We start from the raw sequence: 26,317 nt of genomic DNA, 5'->3' as shown, positions 1-26,317 counted from the left end.
AACGCGGTACAGCGATGACGTAATTTTACACGACAACCGGAAACCTAGCTTGGGAGTTAGCCGCGCGTTTACGTCATCAGTGGGCGCCCACAGGAAGTATTAACTTGGGAACGAGAAGAGAGCTTGGTGTACTGTGTTTTCTATAGCGTCGCATTGCGTCCTCCCACTGTTTATCGAGGCAGAGTCGGTTGTTGCTTGGGTAAGCGCCCTTATTAGAACGAGGATTGCGCATCGCTATCACCCTGCTTACTACTGCTGTACTAGTTCACTGAGCGTTAGAAAATATGCCTAAAGTAAAGCGAAGCAGAAAAGCCCCGCCGGACGGGTGGGAGTTGATCGAGCCCACACTGGATGAGCTTGACCAGAAAATGAGAGAAGGTGAGTTTTACTTCGTTTGGCTATTATTTCTTTCGATATATGTGTTTAGCTATAGACACTATCGATATTGCTTTCAGGAACCTGTTTTTTATTTATATATAAAGCACATTGAAGCCATGTTTAATAAGTGGTGTGTGTGTATATATATATATATATATATATATATATATATATATATATATATATATTCGATCCGTTAATGTAATGTTGATGTTTCCACGGTGTTGCATATCTCTAGTTGTTATACCAAGATCTGTATATTTTCATAAAGGCCAAACGCCTGGCTCAGAAGAGGGGAGTGTGGTTCTTCTTGATACATCTGTTTGCTTCCCGATCTCTTTAAAAATAAATACAGTAATTGACCGATGCAAGCTTTTAATGCTCAGAAATGTGGGACTTCTGTTCAGTTGACTGCATCTTATGTGCTGTACCAGATAAAAAGGGTCAATTGACAATATGTATCAAAGCTAAAACTATTCGGTTTCGTAGCATGCTGGGTTCCAACAGGTAGCCATGCCTTTTATAAATGGAGCAAGTCAGGCTAATCAGGATTTGTTGGATTTTTTTTTTGGTCTCGTTTAACCCTTTGCCCAAAAATATTGTTTGATTTGTAATTCTCTAACTGTTGATGGAGACATATTTCGATTTGTGTACCAGATATACGTAATATTTTTATCTATTGTATTCTTACAATGGCTGTGAGAAAAAAATGTTAAAATTGACAGTATACAAAATTGACAATATAATTAACCCATTAAGACATGTTGGTACATAACGTAGTGATTAGGTATGTTGAAGTGGTTAACAAGTATTCTTTCAATGCCAATATCACAAGGTTTAGTAGAACAGTCTAAGAACATTCTTAAAGTAACAATCCTGCCATGTCTATAATGACATGTTACAAGTGCTTCATATGTATGCCCAAGTTTATCTTTTCATAAACTGTCAACTGCTCCAGACAGCCGCATTAAAATCTTTTCTGTGTATCCGCTCCCACAACGGAGGAACTATTGCTTTCCATAGCCTATAGTAGGTTATGCACTTAAAAGGCCACAGTTTACAGTTGAATCACAGAAGAAAGCCTTGACATTGTCGTTTTATTTACTTTACAGCTGAGACAGAGCCCCATGAAGGAAAAAGGAAAGTGGAATCCTTGTGGCCTATTTTCCGAATTCATCACCAGAAAACCCGCTACATTTTTGACCTCTTCTACAAGAGGAAGGCTATAAGCAGAGGTTTGTTGTATTACTTAAAATACACCTTAACAGTGCACACAATGATGTTCCAAATGTTGTTGAATTTCAACTTCCACAGTGCTCGGCCGACCTACTGACTAACCAGCATAATGGGGGTTATAGTTCTAAAACGGCTGAACACTAAACCGCAGCTCAATAGGACTAAGATAACTATATATTCCATCAACAGATAACATTATGATTTACGCAAGATGGTTACAAGAATATACCATGTACTGTTAAAAAAAAAAACAAACAAAAAAAAACAGCCGATAGGATTTTCCTACATCCTGGTCTTGGGGTACATATGAATGTTTAACTGCTGCGATATCGTCATTTCTAGACTAATCTATCCTACAGAATAATTTTGTTAATTGCTGTAATATATATATATCAATTTTGTTCTTTCTTAAGAGTTGTATGATTACTGTATCAGAGAAGGTTATGCTGATAAAAATCTCATTGCCAAGTGGAAGAAGCAGGGATATGAAAATCTGTGCTGTTTGCGTTGTATACAGACAAGAGATACCAACTTTGGAACCAACTGCATTTGTCGGGTGCCCAAAGGCAAACTGGAAGTGGTAAATATTTCACTGAATTTCCAATTGATGTTTATTGAACATAAATTTACTTTCTTCAAGAAGGTTACTGATTAGGGTTCGGGAGGGGGCTGCACGGAAACAAAAAAGCAGTATTGAACAAATGTATGTGAAGTTTAGTATAAGGGGGGATGAAATCATTCAAGAATTTAGGTATCTTCAGTAAACCACAGTGCTAGGTATCTGGACCTTGATCACAGTTATTGATCACTTTTAGTTGCACTATTATCTCCAGTAATTCATGCACTCAGAGTAGTACTATACATGAAAATAAATAGACCATAATTATGGTCAGAGAAATGTCTTGAGATAGTCCTCACTCACTGAGTGCATCTGACAATTTTTTTGTTATACAAATCAGTTTCTTAGATCATAATATCCAGTTTCTTTGTGTAATAGGTAGGCTGTGTGCGTCAGAGCTCCAGCATAGAAAAACAGTAGTCATAGCATTCATGAAGACACAAGGTGCATTATTGGCAGTATTTCCAGTAATTTTCTGCTCAAATACCACACTAGGTTGATACTATATAGCAATGCCGAGTCTTTTCATGAGTTAGTCACTCTTTCTGAGCCATTCTTACTCTGGCAAATTATCTAAGGCCAGAGACTCTTCCCATTTTTATTTTGAAGTTGCTCTATCTTTTTCCCTCTGTTCCTGAGTCCGCGGATTGGCCTAAAAGGGTTCTTCTACGTAAAAGCCAATGAGTCTTTACCTATCTGTATGTTAAACCCTAAGATGATTCATCTTTGCGCACCCATGGCGAGAAATGAGATCATTCCCATAAACACCTGACCCTGTAAGCGGGGTCTTAAGTTCTTTTTTCCAGGACTTACATAATCAGCACACCATCACCTTATTCTGAGCTGCCATGTTTTTACACACATGATGTGTAATTGAGCAAACTCTCTGAAACAGGACAAAAAACACTATTGCCACTTAATAAAGGCCTTTTGAACTTTATCTGAATAAAGCTGTTAGCATTTCAGCTTATTCTTTTTGCTTGAACTAAGCCACCTAAATCGAGTGGGCTTTGTATTAGACATTGGATAGTTGCCTGTTCGATCTGGAATCTCTTGTACTGCACAGTGGCAGGATATGTTGAAAGCATTTCTTGCTATCATCCAGTCGATGAACAATCTTCAAATTCCGAAACCAAGTTTAGCCAGCATTTGTGTGTCATTATGAGGTTGTCTAGAAGGTAGTAACCAAACATGTGGTTCTGTTTGAGGGAAAGGTGTGTGTGTGTGTGTGTATATATCTGTCCCTATAAAGAAAATGTCTTAATTATGTGAATATAATTTGTCTAAGAATTAATATAGTATTACTGTAAACTGCATAGCATTCCAAAATAAGCAATGTATTTAACAGTTCTGACAATTAGATTGGCTTAATATAATCTTGAAACAATTTTTATGAAGTAATGTTGTGTCTTGATTTGTGTAAAGTAGCAGTGGAACTGGTTTTCTTTGTACTGCACTTGTAATATGTATTTGTTTTGTGTTTATCGTTCCTCTGTTTTCTCTTTTTTGTAGGGGAGGATTATTGAATGCACTCACTGCGGCTGCCGAGGTTGTTCCGGCTAAGGGATGTTTCGAGTAACACCGAAATGTAGATGCTGTAGTTTTCAGAAGTTGTATCTGTTCTGTGACCTTTTTTAAAAATGGGTATATCTATAGAGTGTGTAATAAACATGTTAATTTGTGTTGATGATTCTTTTTATTATTAAATTATGGCAACTCTTTCAGATGACACAAAGCAAAGTAATTATAAGCATGCTAAGTAAACATGTTCTAGTTCTTCAGCCCATTGTCATGCTCTCTCTTCTTCGGGGGATAGGCCATGCTTTTTAAATTTGGTGGTTGTCCTATATTTCTCCCAGGGGTGCGGTGTTTCAGTTGCTGACATCCAGTCAAGCCAGCGATTATAATAGCCACGGAAACCATCAATCTTTTCCAGAAACACATTCTTACTTTTATACTAGAGTGAAGAAAGATGTTTTAGAACAAAATAACTCTTATGTAACGTATCAGTTGTTAAAATGTAATGCCAATGTGATGGTGGTAACATACTTTGTGGGTAATCTTATTTTCTCAGTCCCCGCCTTATTTCAAAATTGTACTGCTTTAAAGCAGAGATTACATAGATATTGAAATATACTATGCCACATCACGACTTATGCAGTAACTTAACAAGCCCGCAGCTCTTCCAACAATTGATGCAGAGGGTGTGGAGGATTTTCATTTTGTTAATTTACTTAAAGGGTGATATATTCCAACCAGGCCAGGGCTAACTTTAGAACAAGTACCACTGATATCTCCACCCAAGGCCCATTCAAGTTAATCAACTTTTGCAGTGGGTTTACCTTCATTTAATGCAGGTCACACTTCATTTAATGGACGCGTTGCTCAAGAAAACGTGCAGAATCCTGCCAATGCTTGATTAAATTACTGAGTGCTACTTGAGGTATATGAGCATTCTTCCCAAAACATATTACTGTTTGGTCCTGAATTCCAGTTCAAATATAATTTACTTTATTCATCTAAAATGTTACATTATGCAGGCCCAGAGGCTTGTTATGGTGTCTTTCAAAAGTGCAATGTGTTTATGATGTCTATTTTCAATGTGTATTTCAACTGATGTGGTACATACCCTGTCAAACTTTGGTGGGTACTGTGCTGCAAACTCCAGTTGCCGAATCACCACTTCGTTTGGAGCTATGTTTCTCTTTTTCATGTCCCGAAGGATATCTGTGATGTAGATGTAATCTAGGTGCTTCGTGGCCACATTTATTAGGGAACTATATATGTAGTTGTTTGGAGAAATCCCACAAATCTAGAAGTAATCAAAAGATTGACATTCAGTAAAGGATAAAAAGTATCAGAAAGCCCCCCCACTTCCTGACTGACCTCTCATTTACAAACTTCTCTTTTACAAGGGAAAGACAGAAGAGAAGGTAGTCTAGAGTAATGTCTGTGACTGTTCAATATATTTCTTTCCCCAACATGGAATTTATAAAATAAAAATATCAAATATTGCTAATATGGTGTGTTAATAAAATGGTAAGATTACATAGGTATTTTTTCATTTATGTTTTTTTTTATTATTTCATGTCTGCTGAGGTTAACAACAAAAAGGGTGCAACTGCTCCAACTCAACATTTAACTCAGCTGAAAATGTTGAATAGAAGGGGTGTAACTAACAAATGGCCCCCTCTTTTTATACAACACAACTTTGTGACTGTACACTAGAATATAAAGAGCCTACTAGAAGAATAAACAATACATTTTATCTCCCATACGGCTTTATAAGACAACTGGTAAATAATTACTAAAGTGAATACTTGCATGACTTTTATGGACCTATGTAGTAATAATCAACTAGATTTAGATGCTGACCAATTTATGTACCAAGTAGGAGTCTACTGATTGGTACAATGTACACCAACAGATTTGTGCAAATAATACTCTGCATTAAACCATGTATAAACTCAAGGGATTTCACTTAATTATTTACCTTCATAATGGCAAACACCTAGTAACTAATAGCATACACTTGGTCTCATTAGACAGCTGGTATTTTGTAATGAGGACTATTTATTTCTGACACTGACTTTCACATGGTTGGTGTTGTGGGATGCTTCTTGTCAATGTTTTCATATTGGGAAAGAAAAAAGCGCAGCCATTTGATGAATGAAGATTTGCTGCAAGATATATGCATCACCGCACGTGCAAGAAGCAAGGGGTTTGAAGATATTTCTTATAAGCTTTTTTTAAAACCTAAATTCTCAGCTTTACATAGCTAGATTACTTACACAGATGCCCTGAACTCACCTTCAAGCCTGTATTCAGTGGATGCTGATAAGCCCTGACACTGTCAAAGATGTAGATTAAATTTATAGTGAGCAATAAGTCTTCAAACCAGGTCAGGATGAATGCCCTCATTTAGGTGAGGAGTTGGAAGGTGACAGGTCTATTAAAGCACAATAGTTGTGGGACTCAATCACCCGCAGTTTGACACTACAACCAGAATTGTTCTAAATTTTTGATGGCATAAATTCTAGGTTAATAAATCAGTCCTTGGAAAAAAGTTTATAAGAATGTGACACTGGAAATGCTTTGTGGGTAATATATAAACTATGAAAAACTGTAATCGGCCGAAAATGGCATTATCTGCAAAATGCTGAAATAAAAAAAACAACGGGGAGCTCTGGGCTGGCCCGGGGGCAATTGCTTCTGCTTACCTCTTGTTCTGCCCAGGGGAAGCAGGAACCCAGTGAAGTCATATAAATTTACATCACATGACCCTGCTCCGTTCCTGCTTCCCCTGGGCGGGACAAGAGGGGTTGTTCGCACAGAGTGCGAGCAATGCAGAGGGAAGCAGTGGCCCCTGCGGAAGTCTGCGAGCAACACAGAGATCTGCAGTTCAGGTAAAGGGTTGGGGGGGGTTGTATGAACGAGTATGCTTGATTGAGGGAATGAATGAGTACCTGTGAATGACTAGTATCTGTAATGGGGAAAGCATGAGTATCTGTGAATGAGTATATGAATTAATGTTTGCAAATGAGTAAATGAATGAATATATTTGTGAGAGCATGGATATGTAAGTGTGTGTGTGGGGGAGGTGATGTGCAGACCCCATCCTGCAGGGCAGCGTTTAATCTGTGCTGACAGCATCAATACACAAGTGGGACAGCTAGCCAGGTTTCAGTATGTACTGGTTGCCTGGGCATGATAGAAGTGTGACTTCTGTTAGCAATCATACATATATTAATATTGTATATATATATAATATTTCATATACATGGTGTATTTTTTTTAAAAAGGGGGAAGTCATTTTTGGAGCATCCCTGATTTTTAGGAGATTAAAATAAGTCTGATAACCTAATGGCTGTTAAAAAGTAAACCATCTGCGATTAATAGTACAGATGTCTACTAAGATTATAAAAAAAAAACAGTTGCTACTGGGATGACAATCAAAGTTTGTAGGTACAAGCTGTGTGCTGCTAAAATAGCAGAGTATCTTGTGAGCCCACATCAAAAAGGTATTTGCAGAACCTGGTAAGTTCTTTCTCGAAGTATTGGATTGTTCAATTATATAAAATGAGTGGAAATCGTATGTTTATACCGTCATGTCTTCAAGGAGCTGCAGCCCATCTTCTCTCTTGTGGCAGGCAATAGCCAGATTGCAGAATGTTTGGATATTGGGTGCAATTCCTCTTTGATGCAGAATAGATAGTGATTCCTTTAAGCAGAGGCAGAAGCACATGGGTTAGTATGTCCAGATATTGCTGCTGAACTGAGATTTTATAATTATGCCATGATAATGTACAGCTAACAAAATTATACCTTAAAACATAAAACTAGTTTTCCTGGTTAAGGGTTTGGTACTGCTGGGTAATTAGAGAGCTTGAGTTTGTAAAGTTGGTGTTTTCTAGATTTTATATTGTAGGCATACAATAGACATATTACACACACTTTTTTAAAAAGCAATTTTCAAGAATGTTTACAGTGCTGATTTCTAGCCATTTTTAGTGACCACATACCTATTAAGGTAAAGAAATAATTTGTTTCTGACATATAGCAAGTCACATTTCACTTTTTTGCTAAATACCAAAGCAGTTCCAGAGAAATTAATCTGTAGAACTTGAAAAATAGTAACCCATTTTAAGGACTACAAATGATGAGAATAATTATCACCTCATGAATACTAACAGAATCTCTACATTATTGTTTAGACAATGTAATAAATAATAAAAGATTTCATTGTATGTTTTAGACCCCATGCTTACCTTAGCTGACTGAAGGCTTAACATTTTACTTTTTTTTTTTACCAAAGTATTAAAAAAAGTCACATCTGCGTGTATATTCAGTGAGTCCATGATGTTGAGAAGGGTGGATTCTAATTGGCTGTCAGGTCTCAACACTTCAGCCAATTGTGTGAATGTTTTTACAGTAGGAATCACATTGTCCTCTTGCATCATCTTAAGTACTCCCTCCATGTCTCCAATTAAAGCAAGTCTATCAGAAGGGCTGATGATGTTTCCCAGCGAGACCACCATGCTTGTGTCTACATTAGGGTTTAGGAGGTTTGGAAGATGCTGGACAGAGTCGCTGGGTATGGTTTTTAAGTGAAGGGACACCGGCTCAGAAGGTAACGGGGATGATGTTCTTTTAACTCTAGCAGATTCATGAACTCCATTGAGACTGGATTCCTTGGAGTCTGTTGGACTCCCAAGAAGCAGCTGGTGCTGCAGCATCTCTACTTCCCGCTCTGTAATTTTATTTGTTATGTTTTCTTTTTTCCCTTGCCTGGGTTTGCCACTTCTGGCCTTGAGGAATGGATTTTTACTGGACAGCAACACCTCAGAAGCCACTGCAGGGTCACCAATACCACAATCCTTCACAGCTCGAAGCAGAAGATTGTAGGTGTTAATATTTGGTTTCAACCCCAAGCACAACATCTGCCGCCACACCTACACAATCAGACAAGACAAATGAATATTGTTTACGAGGGTTTATGTAAAAGGACATAACAGGCATAAAGCAGAATAACCTAATAAAGTCTACATTTAAAATGTCCTTTCTCACAGTATTAGCGCAAAAAATATGTATCTGGAAAGACTCAATCACATACCCAGCACTTAGCTCATAAGAAAACCGACAATACCTGCAGAGAGTAACGGAATCCAAGCATCTTGTCCTTGATGCAGCCCATAAGAAGGATGTTGAAAGTATCCGTAGTGATAATATGCCCCTTCTGTACAATCTCCTTGAAGACAGAATAAGCAGGTCTTAGTGGAATAGCTATGCTGCCACTCTGCTCCCCCAGATATGCTGCCACTCTGCCCACCCCAGATATGCTGCCACTCTGCCCACCCCAGATATGCTGCCTCTCTGCCCCCCCAGGATATGCTGTCACTCTGCCCCCCCCCCGGGACATGCCTCCCCCCTAGACTTACCAATGCAGACTCCCAGGTGTCTAGCGGGGCCGGCGGGGGACATCTGTGCAATACCTGTAGACAACTTCCAGTGCCGGCACTTCCCCCGTAGGAATTGCCGGCAAGGGAGACTGTTAAAGCGCATCGTGCAGACGTTCACCGGCTGCGGCGATGCGCGTAAACAACCTCCGCTGCCTGCACGATGTGCTTTAACAATCTCCCTTGCTGGCACCCCCCGTGGGAAGTCCCGACAAGGGATATTGTTAAAGCACATCGAGCAGACGTGCCGGCAGCGGAGGTTGTTTACGCGCATCGCCGCAGCCGGTGAACGTCTGCACAATACACTTTAACAATCTCCCTTGCCGGCACTCCTCCAGTGGAAAGTGCTGGCAGGGGAGGCAGGAGAGGCTGTCTCAGCGTATTGGAGAGTAAGATGCAGGTCCCCTGCAGCGCTGAGGGGATTTGTATCCTAACCCTGCTGCCTGCCTGGCGCCCGGAACTGCATGTCCCGGGCGTTGGGCGATATGAATTGCGCATCCCTGCACTAACCCCAGATTATAGGCCCCAACCCCACTTTAAAGACTTAAAGTGGGGGAAAAAAGTGCGGCCTATATTCAGGCAAATACGGTATTTAAGATATAATATAGATTTAGGAGGACATTGAGACATTACAGCAACACAATTTAAGCGAATAAAGTGCTCTCAGATCACTTTCTAAGCTTGTTTAATGCCATGACTTGCCTATATAGTGCATTTATAATGCATGCATGCATGCATGCATGAATACAATTTTGTAACAATGTCCCACTTTTTCTGAGCACATAGATACCACATTTAATTTCATTTTTGTTTTACAGTTGACCCAGGAAGGCACACATCATGCGTTTGTGGTGAAACTACCCCTAAACATCAAAATAATCATATAAAACTATGTATCCCTTGAAAGGATAAACTAATTGCAGTTGATCTTTTACAATGCACAGTAATATTAGGTAGTTTAAATGTTTAGCTCATTCACAGTTTAGTACAACCCATAACGTTTAATGCATGCACATCCAACTCACCTTGAATACCTCCAAGCAGCTCTGCAGGTCAGAGCACAATGCACAAACTTTCATCAAGCTTTGGTATGTAATAAGATTTAGTTGGATGTTTTTGTCCCTCAATTCCTGACGTAGTTTTAAGGCATGCTCTAACCCTGAGTCTTTCCAGGGGGACTCAGCACAGGCATTAAATAGAGCTGTATACGTAGCATCTGTAGGTTCAAGGCCCCGCTTCTTCATCTAAAATACGATAAAGCGAATTGATTGGTGAATGAGGGTGTAGGACACATCAGAGGTGGCGGATCAGAGTAGAGAGGAGCTATAGGGGACAGATCAGAGCAGAAGGATCATTGGGATGAGTCAGAGCAGAATGGTGCTGGAAGAAGAGTCAGAGAAGAGGCAGGGAAGACTGGACCTGAAGAGGGTCGGTCAGAGCAGAGGGGAGTGGGAGGTAGTGTGCCAGAGCAGAGAGATACTGGAAAGAGGGGGTAAGAGCAGAGGGGCGGTTCAGAGCAGAGGGGAATGGGAGGCAGAAATTCAGAACATGGAGACGTTATAGTGATAAGGGCAGATAAGGCTGGTGGGAATAACAAAAGATTAAACACTAAACACTTGTTTATCAAGTGTTTATCCTCCAATCTGCTTCACTGGATATATGGCTCTATAGTGCATTTATAATTTATGCATGTATTAATACAATTTTGTAATCAGTGCATGCAATATATACACACACACTGGATTCAGGTGTCTGTGACCCTAGCTTGCTTAGCACACACCCAGAACACTAGGAACTATTGCCTAGTTCCAGCTTTAAAACAAAACCAATTTATAAATCTGAAGAGAAATATAAATGCAGAACAAATTTTAAGATCTCTAGAAAACAGTTGTATTACCCAGATACACTTTTATGTGTCTAATGAGTTTAGACAATTAGCTCAAACTTGCATTAAATCCAATCCCCCGGGTCAATCTACTCAAGAGCATAGCGCATAGCAACCTACTCTAGGGTCCTGTTTTGATACAGATTACTCAGGTGTGTTCCATTATGCCATATATTTCTCCATTATGATAACCTAGTAAAATTCATGTGTGTAAATATCAAGGATGAAGAGCTACACCCTGCATTAGCTTGTTACCCAGAGGATATATTATATCATTTATCTTTCATCTTCTAGTGAAAGGTGTATGCAAGCTTCATGAGTTTCACCAAGATTAGTATCTTTAGGCAATTCTGCATAGATTTCAACAAGTCTGAAGTGCCACGTGAGGCCTTCAGACACAAAGGACACCTGAAACACAACTGGAACCCTCTGTATTACTTACATCTGAATATAAACGGAAGGCTTTCTTCACATAGCCGGCCCTGCCACAACCTCCTATTAGAACGGTGTAGTTACTTTCCTCAGGCTGCAGGTGTTCTTCCTGTAGCATTTTTACTTCGAACAGCTCCAGTGCCTCAGCCAACTTGATACACAAGAAAGAAAAAAAACACATTTTTATAGAACTAATTTAGAGAATATTTCTCATATTACATCTGTGTTAAGATTTTTGTTTTGATTAATTTTTGATTAATTTCCTTAAGTTGGACACTATATATCTACATACACACACATCAGAGATGCAAAAGGGTGTATATTTACGGCACTTACCTATTTAATGGAGCATTTTATGCAATGTGTCCTGGAACTTCCAAAACAACTCAAAAAGCAATACACAAGGGGTATTTTTATAATGCAGCTGAATACGTTTTGGTAATTCTCTGCACTTGCATGTAACCTGCATTAAAATTGCTAACAATATGAAACAGTCACAGAAGTTAATAGAAAAAAAATAGTGTGGCTATATTTGGCAGACGTTGGTGGCCAAATGGCTGCATGGCAAGTGTCTAATTGCTCCTGATGAAATACCATGTGTTTCCTTTTTTCCAGAAATATACACTCTGTGGAATATTTATGTTTTATAAGTTATATATAAAGGCTATTTCCAAAATCAAGACACTTAATGTATATTTTGGGGTATTTGCCTAAACATATTAATGAACATTTTTTATATTTTTATATTATTCATGCTCAATGTTGTACTATACATCTAAGAGGTATAAAAAAAAGTATAAATATAAAGCCATATCTGTCCTTGAGAAATGTTATATACCGTAATTTGTATGAACACACTGAAAATTAAAAGGGTAAACATGCTTGAACATATATATATGGTACAAATGTGGGAAAAGCTAAACAAATCAGTAAACATCATTAAAGACATGGTTAATAGTGTACTCACAGTATTTGTGACTTACCTTCCCTTCTTTTATTTTGCTTTTGCATTGTAGGAAGTACCAGTAGGGACTGTTTCTTCTGGTTCTTTTGGATAGCTGCACTGCCTCTTTCTTTTCCACTTCAACCTCTGCATGCTTTAAATTTTGGAAATCCGGAGATGTTTTCCTGAACGCTGCTCTGGAGGAATACCTTTGTGACAATGTCCCAAAGTCTTCTTCCATCACATCATCGGCGTCCATACAGGTTTTGGAGTTGTCTGTCTGGATGGTGCGGACTTGTGTACTTCTTGGAGTTAGACAGAGGATGCTCAAGGAAGTGCCGCCATTCTGACCTCTGGAAGCCATAGTCCTTTTGGGTGACATGAGCCACATTCTATGAAAGTCCAAACTATATGTTTCGGAGGTCACGACAGGTGCATGGCACACACATCTAGGAAGCAGGTAGTGATGTGACACACACCGAGTGACAAACTGCAGGAACCTCATGTTTGCTGGTCTCAGTCATGGACGGAAATGTTCTTTGTATGAACCGTACTAAAGATAAAAGAACAAATGTCGTTTTTATTGTTCAGGTATTGAATCAGTAATGATCCATCTGTTTTTGTCTATCCCAAAACAATGATTACGGGTGATGAATGTGAAACACCAACAAGTATCACCAGTGATACTTACACATCATCACACTGATGAAGAATGTACATAACCATGTTATCTCAACAGAAAAGGAGTGTCTTTATTGGGCCATCACAATAAGACACGTTACATACGTTTTACGTCTGAAACAAGAGATCTATAAGGGAGCGAAAACTTGTGTAAATTGCCATCTTTTTCTGGGTTGACCCAATAAACACTATCAAACGTTACCTAAACTCTGTTCTTATGACAATTATTTTGTAAGGTTGTCCCCTAGCCTTCAAGCCGCACGCTCATCCGTCATTTAAAAAGTTACACTTCGTATGGCACTAGGGAAAAATTCCTCCGTAAAGGTTAAATACGATCACTCACTTCCCGCAGCACGTAGTGTTATTCCATGTGAACTAATCTCCTCCCACCATGCTTCGGCCTCGTGACTTCCTGTTTCCGGCGTGCATCGGACCTATGTCCTCCCGGCGTGCTTTGTGTCAGTGGGTCCAATCGCTCTCGGAGCGCCGTCAGTAATTCTTGGTGAAGTCCGATGCTGACGCCAGGGGTTGTGAGATTCGGAACCCGTCAAAATGCAGGAGCTTATCGCCTGTGTGGATCATATTCGGTTCGATCTGGAGCTGGCTGTGGAACAGCAGCTGGGGGCCCAACCGCTTCCCTTCCCCGGGATGGACAGTGAGTTTCTGGCCGTATTTTTCCATAAAGTATGAGACACGGATTGCTTAACCAGCCCCTACACTTGTTTGCTTATTGTTAAAAACTACTGGACTTGCTCCTGAGGCCAATGCAGGCTAAAGCAGTCCAAAGCACTATAAACCATTGCAATCGATATACACTATCCATCCCTAGTAAAGTGCAATACATTGTAAACTCATTAGTCAGGCGAATGACCCAGTCATCGTGTAGTTAGTTACTGTAGGATCTCTGATGTGGAACTGCTTTTAACAGGTAGAGACTTTACATCTTTGCATGAGTGCAGCTCGGGAGGGGTGCAGTCGCCCTCTTGTGTGCCCTTCCGTGAGGGTTAACCCCTTCAGCCTGCCGCAGTGGCTTTGAGCATAAAAGTACGAAGTCTCTAGAGCCAGGGAAGCCAACAGACATTCTGACATCCAGCAAATTCTGGATTGCCAAATGCTATGTGAAAATCGTGAGATAAGTAACTCAGGTGCAGCTTGGGAGTTACTTGTTAGCAACCACTTTCCCAGAGTATATAGCAAGTTTAGTCTCACATGGGATTTTTCCCAGTGACCTTAACATGAAATACTACACTGTTTGTCCATGTTGTGTACTTTTTGGGTGACTACTTGCTTCAGTACCCTTGATTGAAAGCCTAGTGGGTAGCGCATTGCTTTCCAGCTGATCCAAAGACCTAAAGTGCCCAGGGAGAAAACCTCCAAGTTAAGGGGTCCATAAAGGGTTCATGATGCTAACCGTTGTGTTAAGGCTTTGTAAATAGCTAAAATGCTATTTGAAGTTGTTCCAGCTCATTCAAAAACCCACTCAACTACCATGAATTCTAAAATTATATATATCATGTATCTGATGTTAGAATTTTCCTCACTCTTTTACAAAATGTTGAGTTAAGACATGGTTTTTCTCAGCTATTAATACGGGTGTTTTTATATGTCATTTAGCTTCACTGTCTCAAAAGCTTAAGATCTATGTTTTTATTTAGAAAGTACTAGCTGAATGAATTTTTCCAGCTCTAGTTTTCCAAAGAGAATGATCTGTGGATTAATGCATTGATGCTTTCTTGTTTCAGAATCTGGGGCGGCTGTATGTGAATTCTTCCTCAAGTCAGCATGTGGGAAAGGTAACAGGTTGGGAGTGGTTGTATATACCCAGTGATTTGTTTAAATCTTTCTGATTCTGCAGAATCCCCCATGACACCACATAAATTTGAAGGGACCTCTTAGTTTGGCTGGACTGTAAATTCATATTACTGCATAAACCATTGTTCTTGAGCCTACAATCTGTGCCTTTAAAGTAGTTGCTAAAAATCTTGCGTTTATTTTCAACAGCTATAGCTATATGTATCTTATGCCATGTCTTATGCCATGTCTTATGCCATGTCTTATGCCATGTCTTATGCCATGTTCTCGTTTGCTTTGCTCTTGTCTGTAGGAGGGATGTGCCCGTTTCGACACATCAGTGGGGAGAAGACAGTGGTCTGTAAACATTGGTTAAGAGGTCTGTGCAAGAAAGGTGACCAGTGTGAGTTTCTCCATGAGTATGACATGACCAAGATGCCAGAGTGCTACTTCTACTCAAAGTTTGGTAAGCAATAGTGCTTCAAAAGTATTTTATTCTGTGTCTTACTGTTTTGTAAGCTTTGGGTAAGTGCAGTGTACTATACTTAAGGTCAGACTCATTGATTTGAGCGGGATCCTGTGTGTTATATTCATATAGATGAAAACATTATGTGTTATGCTCGTCTTAATGCTAGCTTGTATCTTTCTGTGTGACAGGAGAGTGCAGTAACAAAGAATGTCCATTTTTACATATTGACCCGGAATCTAAGATAAAAGATTGTCCCTGGTATGACCGTGGCTTCTGCAAGCATGGTAAGATGGGGTTTCTTGGTGTCATCAAGTAGTATGTTAATGTGACTGTGTGTCATTCTGTATCTAATGCTCAAATTTATGTTGTCTTAGGCCCTCTGTGTAGGCACCGGCACACACGCAGGGTTATCTGTGTTAATTATCTTGTGGGATTCTGTCCGGAGGGTCCTAACTGTAAATTCATGCAGTGAGTATAAGTTGTGCTTAAGTACTGTATTGTGTACATTAAATTATGTTTTTATAAAAAGTTTAATTAAGCAATACTTTTCATTATCCTGTTTTAGTTAAGATGAGGAGATACTGCCCAATATTTAGGGGGGCATTTTAAACAGTTATGCATTCAACAACTTTCAGAGCACCTTTATTGTAACACATAGACTAATGTTATCAACGGCAGCCATATTGCTGTAAATGGAATTCTGGGTTGTCTAACTGCTTTAGTGGATAGCAATGTAGTTTGCGCCTCACATGTATTATGGTGCGTTCACCTGAAAAAGCCTTCATTTTCTTACAAATTTTGCTAAATGAATCCCTAAAACTACATAAAGTAGTAATATGCTTCTTCACTGTTAATCTGTTAATCTAAAGAACACTGTACATATTTTGTAGTTCTCTGTGCAGCTTTTGTGTATGTTTGCAAGATTAAATGAGTAGCCTTTCTTTTTCAGTCCAAGGTTTGAATTGCCTATGGGTACTACAGAACAGCCCCCTCTACCTCAGCAAACACAGACCCAGCAAAAGGTATCTTTCTTTCCATGTGTTACTTGTAACAGTGCACGTGGAAGTGTTTTCTATTATTTTTTCCCTTTTTTTTTTGCAGCAAAACAATAATCAGGTGTTACAGAGATCATCGTCGCTCATCCAGCTAACAAGCCAGAGCTCTCCTGTCAGCCAGCAGCGGTCTCCACAGACTATCGGTGTCATGCAGTCACAAAGCAACAACATGGGAAATCGGGGACCTAGACCACTAGACCAAGTCACATGTTATAAGGTCAGTGATAAATCTATGAAAAATAAGTAAACAATGAATCGGTGTGCTAACCCACACCTCCACACAAAACAGTCAAATATATATATATATATATATATATATATATATATATATATATATATCACTGCGGGAACAGACTTTATATTCTAACAGTGAAGCCTTTTGTGTATAGTCCCTTCTAATTTTACTGTGTCTGTTTTAAATATGGACTATATGTTGGTATCCAACAATTCATCAGTTCTTTTTCACAACTTTAAACCTATTGGAATCAGTCTTCAGTACTTAAGATCTAGAAGGAAAGTGGCCATTTTCATTTGCCTCCTGTCTATTTTTCTGTATCATTATATATTCTTGGCACTGACAGGTGAAAGAAATGTATGCACCCCCCCTTGTGAAAAAGTTATTACCTGTTATACCACCTTTCATAACATTAACTGCAATCAAATGCTTCCTGTAGTTAAACTTTACAACACTGCTGAGGAATTTTAGCTGACTTTGCCATGCAGAACTACTTAAAGGTCCTGTTCCCACATCTCTTTAGGTCTGGATATTGATACGTCCACTGGTGGTTAATGTATAATGCGCTATTTTATTTTGACCAGATATAACAGGGCCCATGTTGCTCAAAAAATGACACTGTGGACAAGCATTCATGTTTTTAGAGAGCAGTGGTTCCAGACCTTGCTACTTTGTCATGAATCCCATGACTGGCGGTAAAAGGCCTGATGTTCTCTGGGCAATGTCTGCTACTTCCATGCTATTTAGGCAGGAAGCTCAATCTTAGGAATATTCAATACTGTCACAAACCTTCTCCAGTTGATCAGTATGGTTCTAACAGTGGTTGGTTGGGACTCCAGAGCCTTGTAAAAGGCTATATAAGCAGCTCTAAGTTCTAGACTTATATGCACCAGCAATGCCTCTTTTCAAGCTGTTCAGGAATGAACCTAGCATGATGTGACTTCAGAATTTATTTCAATCTGGGATAGAAAAGGGATAAAGTCAGATTTATGTTGGCATATCAGTTCCAGATCAGGCTTTATACAGGTCTTTCAACACCCGACCCTAAGGATTATTTTCACTGGGTGTTAAGGAGTTTACAGGGCAGGGGCCCATCATAACTGAAGACTGCATGTTTGATTAATAAATATAGTGCTCGCACAATGATTTGACTAAATTCAATGCGAAAAATATGCAACAATGCAGGGAATCAGACAAATACATTTTCACGCAACTATAGAGAACTTACTTGAAAAATCAGATACAAACCTTATAATGACCATATTTTTGTTTGATGTTGCAGTGTGGGGAGAAAGGACATTATGCCAACAGATGTACCAAAGGTCACTTGGCGTTCCTGAGCGGCCAATAACAATGACTATTAAATCATTTGAAGACAGAAGTGGGCAAACAAGGCGTCTCCTGTATAGTCTTTCTAAGTCGAGTGGGCAGATTTTTTTTTTTTTTTTAATTGCTTATGTTTCAAAATGTCTTTTAATTTCTAAACTGAATTCAGGACTCCCATCAATATTCAATTTGGTGTAAATATATCAGGATTATTTCTGTTTACTGTGAGCAGTTTCTAGAGATGTTCATCCCATACCAAGAACCAGTGGCAAAATGAACTATTTTTTTAAATAAAATTATTAATTGATTGTTTGTTTTCTTTCTTTAATACAACTGTGTCTAACTCGCTCAAGAAAAGGCTATTTATCTATTTGGTTTTACCAAAAGTTTGACTTGGTACAGCAAAAATAATGGCCAGACTAGATGAGTGAAATGGTTCTTATCTGCTGTGAAATTCTGTGTTTGCACTCCAGGTTTTGATAGCTCCCTTCATTCTCTTCTAACCAACTTGCTCTATGCCTTTTTGCCTTTGAAGCATCAAACCACATTCGATCATTTGTGGTGTGTCTTATGTTTAGGATATCCTTTAAATGTGCAAATGGGCCAAGAATGATTTTGTCCAATACCGACCTATTAGTTTTTGGAAAACAAAGTTTCCTGGCCATTCGTTTTGGATGAAAATCAGGGGCATTGTAGATTTAGAATCAAACTTTTGTTTGACGTCACCAGAGGCTTCCACCATTTCACACAGGGTTATCTTGGGTCAAAATGATGGAGCTTTCGCTGATGTTCTCTACCCGACACGCCAATCACTCTAGAGGACGTCACCAGCAGCGGATGATAATTCGGACCTTTTGGTTTGTTTTCATCTGTTTCGTGGGGGTCTGGCCTTGTTGGAGACTCGTAGGGATTGACAAAATCTGAAAGCTTCATTAAATTTGCAATTTTGTATAAATCTGCACAAGTCTACCTTATGTGTATCTTGTTTAAGCTTGTGTTGGAAGGCTATTCCACTTTATCAGCCACCAGTTTCAGTGGATTAGCCAGTGTGATGTCAAGCCCAAGTTTGGCTAATGAAGAGGGAAAGGGTGCAAATTAGCTTAAATGTCATCCGCTTTTACTTTCCTATATCATATCTGCTTTTTAACTGTTAGCACCCTCTTGAATGATTTTCTGCACATTGTAGGCCTTTTAAGCATAAACAAAGAAACATAGATTTTGACGGTGGATAAGAACCAATCAGCCCATTTTTCCTAAAGTTAGGGGCTGAATCCCCTATTAGTCCTTGAACTGGTCCGATAGTGAGGGAACATCTTTGTCTAGCCCATATTTGTTTCAATTTCCTTACCGTATTACCTTCCACCGCTTCTGCCGGGAGCCTGATTTTTCTGCTACTCTCACTACAGTAGAACTTTCTTACATTACATCTAAGCCCCTGACCCTCTAAAACAGACTATGACCTCTAACATTGCTCCTCCTTACAAATAAGCTTGCCTCTTAAAGTATTCAAATGTTTCTATTATATCTTCTTTCCTACAAGCTGTGTATTTTAAGATCCCTTAGCCTTCCCGGATACTTTTTATTCTGCTCTAGGTGAGACCTGCCCAGAGATCAGCAAAGTGGCAGAACCACTCCTTCCCCCTAGTAATTCCTGTTTCTATAATAATCCAGCACCCTGTATGCTTTTTCCCTATGCTTTAATGTATTGTTTGCTCACCTTTAAGTCCTCAGAAATAATTACTCCTGGGTCCCTCTCTTCTGTTGTCATTGACAGAGCAATGCCCCCAGTGCCATAGGCTGCCTTGGGATTTTTATGTTCCAAGTGCAGTATTTTACATTTATCATCGTTAAACTGTAGCTGCCGCACACTTGATCATCCTAATTTACTTAAATCGTTTGCAGTTTTGTTCCACTGGTTGCACTGGAAGGGCTACCCTGTTGCAGACCTTTGCATCAACTGCAAAAAGATATACCTTACCATTAAGATTGTAATATTACTGATCCCCGAGGTACAAGTGACAAGACCTTCCTATGACTATACACACAACTACAAACTTCTGCCCCCTATCACTCAACCGTTGCATTGCTTATTTTAACTATTTTGCATCCAAACAGTAATTTATACGTTTTCTATGGGGTACAGTGTCAACTATTTTAGTTACCCAGTCAACCACAGAAGTTAGCTTAACAGGATCTCCTTGTAAGGGTGAAAGTTGTGTGGTTTCCCTATTTTATCTAGTAAACTATCCACACGGAAATGAAGGTATATTATTTAAACACAAAACATTAAACGTCTTGAGGAAAACATTCTACTTCAGCTCTCCGAATAAAGACCTGTGAGTCAGCGGTACTTATTTAACCATTTATTATCGACAGGAACAGTTCTAGAATATTTTAAGCTGGCAATAATAGTACTGCAAACATGTTAGTAGTTCAGAAATTAGGGGAAGCCATGTGAAAAGAAAGGTAAAGTGAGCTGCATGTTAGTGTCTGCCTCCCTGGGTATGTATGTGTGTCTGGGTATGTCAGCATATGAACATGTGTCTTTAATATTTGTGTGGATGTGTATTAGGTGTAAGTGTCTGTGTGACTGTCTAGATGTGTGTTAGTGTGAGTGCCCCTCCCGTGGTCAGGCTCCGAATCCGCTCCCATTGCGTTGGAGAAGCGAAACAGAGGTCTTGCGCTTCCACCACAGGACCTCAGCAAGGTAAGTGAAGGGGAGAGATAATGAGGAGGAAAAAAGGACGAGATTGAGAGAAGGGAAAGGTAACGAGAAAGAAGAGAGATCGGAGAGAATGGAAATTAGAGATGGGGAAAGTTGCAAACAAAACAAGAAATCTTGAGATAATGAATAAGGAGAGAGAAAGTGAAATGAGATAGAAGAGATATAAATAAAATAGGTGAAATAATGAGAGATGAGGAGAAGGGGTTAACGAGTAATGGGAGAAATAGAGATGGGAAAGAAAGAAAAAGAGGAGAGCAAATGAGAAAGTGGATCAAAGAAAAAAGGTAGGGAGAAAAGAGAGACAAAGAGGAATAGGAATAATGAGCATGAACAGGAGAGATAAACAGAAAGGAGGGTTAAACCAAAAGGTGAGGGATAGGAAAAAGGGTGGAATAAATAGAGAGGAGGAAAAGATAGAGAGAAGGGGAGAAAAGGGAAATAGGATATGTGGGTGCTGGGTCCAGCCCTATGTATGCAATCTCTGCGCTGGGACATGAAAATGAACACGAAGAGTGCGTTTTCGTGTTCGTTCCGAAGATATGAAGAAGAGAAGACAGCGGCGGTAAAACATAGACGAAGACACACAACACAAATCTTCATGATCGAATCTTCGTGATCGTCTTCGTCTACTAACCTCCCTGGTCCCTTCCCTATCTAGCCTACCTTATCTTCGCAGCATCGCAGGAGTTGACAGAAACGGAAATCCGTAGGTTCGCCATCAGGGGTTACAGGGCAGTGCGAGTGAACCTATTGGTCGCCTACAGGGACCTCCTCTGGCATCAACCAATTGGTTCATGCCAGAGGAGGTCCCTGTAGGCGACCAATAGGGTCGCCTCGTCAGATGAGCCCCCTGCTAGCGACCAATAGAGTTGCTCATACGGACATTTAAACTCCTGCCGCCAGAGCCGCTGCGGTACGCATTAACCCCGTATTATCCCCTTATAAAAAAAAAAAAAAAAAAAAAAAAAACGGAAAAAACGAAGACGAAGAATGTCCACGAACATTCGCCCGAAGAGACGACAGGAACGGGCGAATAGTCACGGAATACAAAGATTTTTTTTTTTGCCGAAGATGAGCACGAAGAGCCCCCTGGTGCCCAAGTCTAGTTAAAATTAACCTTGGAAAGACACAGGTAATTACCACCTTTACTACTCAAGCTGATCTAGATGAGCTTGGTTCCTTGTACAGACTTTATTGGAAAAGTCAAGCCATGGAATATTTAGGTACAAAAATGACAAAGGTAAGGTTTTATCTTTACTTATTGATTTCTCCAAGAATTCTCTCACAGGTTTCCAGATGGAACAATCTGGAAATTACATGGCTTAGGCATATAAATGTTATAAACAGTTATGACCCAAAAATGTATATTTTTTCAGAAGAACTCCCTTAAGAGTTATCTCCATAACTTAAAACAATCTCAACAATAAACCAGTTTGTCATCAAAAAAATCAAGAATAGCTCATAATACACTGTTCCAGATCCAACCCCCTTAGAAAATCTTATTTTATGGATACTACATGTGCCCTAATCAATGTTGTGAAAGTTATAAATGCAAAGCTACTATTGCTCTGTTCTTTACTGCAGCCCACAAGGGAAGCAATTGTGGGGAGGTTTATACAGTATCTTGTAGTCCTCAAGCTGCCGTGATGCTACATTACTTAATTGTCGGTTGTAGCAGAAACTTTAAGGCGTTTTTAACTAACAGGAAATCAGAATCTATGTGACATGAAAAAAGCCACTGGATATCCCCAATGGTCCTAGGTAGACTATTCTTATGCTTTCTGCATTCTATTGCTCTGTATAATCCTGGCGCACAGTCCCAGCACTGCATAGCAAATAGCAGTTGTTAAAGCTGCACAGCATAACAAAAAATTCACAGGGTCAAACCAAAAGGAGCATTAGCGAGATTAATCCCATCTTTTCCCCTGTGAATTTTGGATATTTCCTTCAAAACCTGACTTGGATAATAACACTGATAATATGGATTTTCAAATGGGTCTTTCCAAGTACAAATCAAAGCACCTGGAAGAATTGGTTTTAAAGGATGTTTTCATTATAGCTGCATCCAAAAATGTATTGTACATAGACCAATGAAGCACTGACAAAATATGTTGCCAGGTGTTAAACAGGACAAGTATACTATTCATTTTCGTGAAGGAAAAAGAAAAAACACTTGAAGCAGAAAAGAGTTTATTGGTCATAAACCGCTTCATATATACAGGAACAGTGACAATAACAAACAGATGTCAGAGCTGCAGTGTCTCAAACAGCTAGTGGTACTTCCTTGAACGATCATGTTCTGCAAAAAAAAAAAAAAAACCAGGAACTATTATTCTTGCTTTAAAATGAAAATGTATTCGAATCTCACAAATATAACCATAGCCCAGCATGGATATGCATTTAAGTTCTAGTAAGGCAACTTACTTATATGATCATATTCCCAGACATAACTGAGCACCACATAGCCAGCTAAAAACATGGCTAAACCACCAATGCCACCCTTTTTAACATTGATGTACTTGTTAAAATATCGATTGTAACCTGCAATGAAAGAAAAAAAAAAAAAAAAAGCACAATTAGCGGCAATCTGTATGTTTACATCACCCATGACCTGCTATAAGAATGCTTTGTGTACATTTTATTAAGAGGGATTAGCCAAAGCAAGAACTGATCCATCACAATATAAAAAGGGATCCGATTCAACCAAGGCCAATCTAGATGGCGATTGCAAAAAGCACAAAATGTCATACAATCATACTGAATTCTGTCATCCTGGGGGGGTATTTCTGGGCTCATAACAAGGTTATTTGCAAGATGAATCAACATGCCAGACAACAAAAAGAAAAGCAACTCAAACATTGAAGCCCAATATAAGGTGGTAATTTGGGAGAAGAACTGGAACCATGGAAGATGGACAGCCATAAATAATTTAAATCAGTAACTCCATGACTGAATTATATATTCTAAAAGGCTCAGCCCAACCCTTCCTACATGAATATTCACATTTAAGGTCATTTACAATGCGATTCAAGAACTTGAAACCCAGAACCTCTTTGCAAATTTCCACGTTAGTGAATAAATCCCAGTATCTACAACACATGTTACCTGTCACATTACTACTTTAGGGTCACACAACCCTTCTGAGCACCAACCTTCCAGAGTAAGTGATCCTTCTGAGTGCTCCCCACCCCCTGCCACTGCAAAGTGGCAGGCCAACACCAACACAACCCAATGGATAAAATAGGAAATAATGACTATGGCATTTAAATAAAATTAAAGGTTAGCATTTATTTGTACTAACCCACTTTGATTACAAATGTAGATCATTAATGTCTGGTGTTTTCAACCTGTTCTAAACTAAGAATGTTTACAAATATCAAAGCACGTAGAACAAATAAATAAGTACTAACCCTGACGGAATCCTCCAATAACGCCATTTGGTGTGAAATCACGACCTGCCAACCAATTAGGTAGCTGTCCCAGTTTAACATCCAGCAGTCTTCTCTCTGCAATGGGCACTAACACAGGGGATACAAAAAAAAAAAGAAGAAGTTATAGCAGGAATAGGGGTAGGCAGAAACAAAATCAGTGGTCAGCATTTTATTATAATGCCCTATATGCACAGTCTCCCATAAGGCTTGTCACTTTTAACTGGCTGCCTTTGTTGGTTTTTCTCTTTTGTCAACTTAAATGCATATGAGGGCTGATATGATATTATCCAGATGCAGAGATATTCATGAGAATCCATCATACAGTGCACCTCCTACCAGGCCCATCACTGACTCGCACAAAGGTTTCCAGGGGTTCTGATAAGATTCCTTATTGGTATTTGCATTTGGCTCTCCAATTAATTTTAATGGGAACACTTTCCTGCCAGTGAACGGCTGACATTACAAAAGATAATTATTCAACATTCTGATAATGATAATTATTCAACAGTCAGTATTTTTATTAATACTGTTCAAAAGTTTTATTTATATTAATATAGATTTTTAATTTTTTTTTTATTTCCATGTTATATTAAGGTAGCAAAGCGGTAGATATTTCAAATGAATTATTTTATTACAATTGAGATAAGGAATCATATTTAGCATAATATTTGATCTTCTCAAGATTGAACCCTATAAGAATAATAAAAATAGCTGCCTCCATCTTAACCTGTGTGAGTTTTCATTTTTGATAGCACTGTTACATTTACCAAAAGTTCAAAATGAGTTTGTATAGATTTCCCCAACATACAATACAAGCACACAGACAAGGGTTTATTCAGAAAAACATGCTGTTGGATTCTAATTTTCAGGAGGAAAAAAATTTAAAGACTATTTTGTATTGTGATATCAAGTTGTTCTGTAACTAGAAGCTTTCATTGCTTCAAGAGCTTGGCAAACTTTAATAACGATGTTGCTTCTGTCTTTGTTGCAGGTGTGCGGTTTATTTCAAATCATTGCAAGTAAAAGCTGTGTACAATAAACACCAGCTCTCTGTGTTAAATCGAGCACAGAGCTTAATTTGAAACAGCCTTTTTTGATTTATGGCCAGTGTTTTATCTTCAATTATACATTTTGCTACAGAGGGTTAAAAGTGAGTGCATCACATTATAGCAAACATTAATTAAAGTTACATTGTCTCTAGATTAATGCGCTAGTTAAAATAGTTAGAGGGTAACGCAGTTGATACCGGCTGTAGCTACCTTGCCTTCCCAAGGTCATTCCGGTTTCCAAAATTCCTCTTGATTTAGACTCAATAATAAGTTCTCCTTAAACGTGGATTTGGCTCTTACTGCATTCTTAAACTAACACGAACACTAAATAAGTACCTGACACGTTTGTCAAATGCTATCTTCCACCTTAGTAACTACTATGCCCTACGTTATATATATATATATATATATATATATATATATATATATATATATATATATATATATATATATATATATATATATATATATATATATATATATATATATATATATATATATATATATACACACGTACGGGGGGGGGGTGTACCGAATTACATATGATGATCGGGACTGCATCGGATAAACCACCACAGATCAGCGTCATTCGTTGCAGAACTCGGATACAACCCTCTAAATTGAATTTAAACTTTCACCGTTCTCTTTTCGAAAACATATGCTGAGAATAACTAACGTCAAAGACTTTCTGTTTCCTCTCTTATCGTGTCCCATTGACCTCCTCCACTTACCAGGTTTATCCGCCATTTTGCTGTCCGAAATGTCACTGCTGCTTGGAACTGTGGGAAGATCTTAAAGACTGTGCAGAGGCGTGACAGGAAAAGGATTTAGGCGTCGCTATAAAATTTCGTCACTTCCAGTCATCCAGTTAGTGCAACCATGTTGAAAGGGGATTTTATGTACGTGTGCGAAATCAACCGTAGATTAAAATAATTAACGCGACCCAATATACAATCGATCATTTAAAATAAATGTTTTATACAACTTCGTGGTGGGTATGTTATTTCTTCTTATAATGTTTCCATGTGCGTTTTCGGCTTTGATATTGTCTGCCTTAGCCTCAATTCAGCAATATCCCATATACCACAAAAGTTTTGTCCTTCCAA

General features: G+C 38.9%; 4 protein-coding genes across 4 annotated transcripts; 2 read left to right on the top strand and 2 right to left on the bottom strand.

Annotated features, from left to right (window-relative positions):
* Nucleotides 1-123: 123 nt before the first annotated feature.
* Nucleotides 124-3,915, top strand: BUD31 (BUD31 homolog). Its single transcript, XM_053470701.1, has 4 exons — nucleotides 124-378; nucleotides 1,491-1,613; nucleotides 2,028-2,194; nucleotides 3,746-3,915. The coding sequence occupies exons 1-4, from the start codon at nucleotides 285-287 to the stop codon at nucleotides 3,794-3,796; spliced, it is 435 nt and encodes a 144-aa protein (XP_053326676.1). The 5' UTR covers nucleotides 124-284; the 3' UTR covers nucleotides 3,797-3,915.
* On the bottom strand, nucleotides 3,674-13,534 carry PTCD1 (pentatricopeptide repeat domain 1). The gene is made up of 9 exons (XM_053470678.1): nucleotides 13,474-13,534; nucleotides 12,490-13,002; nucleotides 11,517-11,657; nucleotides 10,215-10,433; nucleotides 8,880-8,981; nucleotides 8,002-8,685; nucleotides 7,338-7,454; nucleotides 4,863-5,045; nucleotides 3,674-4,190 (listed from the first exon to the last, which is right to left on the bottom strand). The coding sequence occupies exons 2-9, from the start codon at nucleotides 12,952-12,954 to the stop codon at nucleotides 4,023-4,025; spliced, it is 2,079 nt and encodes a 692-aa protein (XP_053326653.1). The 5' UTR covers nucleotides 12,955-13,002; nucleotides 13,474-13,534; the 3' UTR covers nucleotides 3,674-4,022.
* Nucleotides 13,535-18,312, top strand: CPSF4 (cleavage and polyadenylation specific factor 4). The gene is made up of 8 exons (XM_053470697.1): nucleotides 13,535-13,785; nucleotides 14,873-14,923; nucleotides 15,235-15,387; nucleotides 15,579-15,674; nucleotides 15,765-15,858; nucleotides 16,340-16,412; nucleotides 16,492-16,662; nucleotides 17,963-18,312. Exons 1-8 carry the CDS (start codon nucleotides 13,683-13,685, stop codon nucleotides 18,029-18,031), a joined length of 810 nt encoding a protein of 269 aa, XP_053326672.1. The 5' UTR covers nucleotides 13,535-13,682; the 3' UTR covers nucleotides 18,032-18,312.
* A 4,592-nt stretch (nucleotides 18,313-22,904) lies between these two features.
* ATP5MF (ATP synthase membrane subunit f) lies at nucleotides 22,905-26,077 on the bottom strand. The gene is made up of 4 exons (XM_053470703.1): nucleotides 25,943-26,077; nucleotides 24,142-24,249; nucleotides 23,156-23,272; nucleotides 22,905-23,030 (listed from the first exon to the last, which is right to left on the bottom strand). Exons 1-4 carry the CDS (start codon nucleotides 25,956-25,958, stop codon nucleotides 23,002-23,004), a joined length of 270 nt encoding a protein of 89 aa, XP_053326678.1. The 5' UTR covers nucleotides 25,959-26,077; the 3' UTR covers nucleotides 22,905-23,001.
* Nucleotides 26,078-26,317: the final 240 nt, after the last annotated feature.

The sequence above is a fragment of the Spea bombifrons genome, chromosome 7 (assembly GCF_027358695.1).
Source record: "Spea bombifrons isolate aSpeBom1 chromosome 7, aSpeBom1.2.pri, whole genome shotgun sequence".
In the NCBI taxonomy this organism is placed as follows: Eukaryota; Metazoa; Chordata; class Amphibia; order Anura; family Pelobatidae; genus Spea; species Spea bombifrons.
Note: the sequence above shows the minus strand (reverse complement) of the source record. Positions and strands in the feature narration are given on the sequence as shown.

Bases quoted from the DNA above. Each gene is read 5' to 3' on its own strand.
- BUD31 (XM_053470701.1), top strand. From the start codon at position 285: ATGCCTAAAGTAAAGCGAAGCAGAAAAGCCCCGCCGGACGGGTGGGAG. The intron at 379-1,490 runs GTGAGTTTTACT...TTTACTTTACAG, and splicing joins TGACCAGAAAATGAGAGAAG to CTGAGACAGAGCCCCATGAA. The intron at 2,195-3,745 runs GTAAATATTTCA...TCTTTTTTGTAG, and splicing joins CCAAAGGCAAACTGGAAGTG to GGGAGGATTATTGAATGCAC.
- PTCD1 (XM_053470678.1), bottom strand. From the start codon at position 12,954: ATGAGGTTCCTGCAGTTTGTCACTCGGTGTGTGTCACATCACTACCTG. The intron at 10,434-11,516 runs GTAAGTAATACA...ATCGTATTTTAG, and splicing joins CCTTCCGTTTATATTCAGAT to ATGAAGAAGCGGGGCCTTGA. The intron at 4,191-4,862 runs GTATGTACCACA...TCTTCACTCTAG, and splicing joins ACCCACCAAAGTTTGACAGG to TATAAAAGTAAGAATGTGTT.
- CPSF4 (XM_053470697.1), top strand. From the start codon at position 13,683: ATGCAGGAGCTTATCGCCTGTGTGGATCATATTCGGTTCGATCTGGAG. The intron at 14,924-15,234 runs GTAACAGGTTGG...TCTTGTCTGTAG, and splicing joins CAAGTCAGCATGTGGGAAAG to GAGGGATGTGCCCGTTTCGA. The intron at 15,859-16,339 runs GTGAGTATAAGT...TTTCTTTTTCAG, and splicing joins CCTAACTGTAAATTCATGCA to TCCAAGGTTTGAATTGCCTA.
- ATP5MF (XM_053470703.1), bottom strand. The intron at 23,273-24,141 runs GTTAGTACTTAT...CTTTCATTGCAG, and splicing joins TATTGGAGGATTCCGTCAGG to GTTACAATCGATATTTTAAC. The intron at 23,031-23,155 runs GTAAGTTGCCTT...TTTTTTTTGCAG, and splicing joins CTGGGAATATGATCATATAA to AACATGATCGTTCAAGGAAG.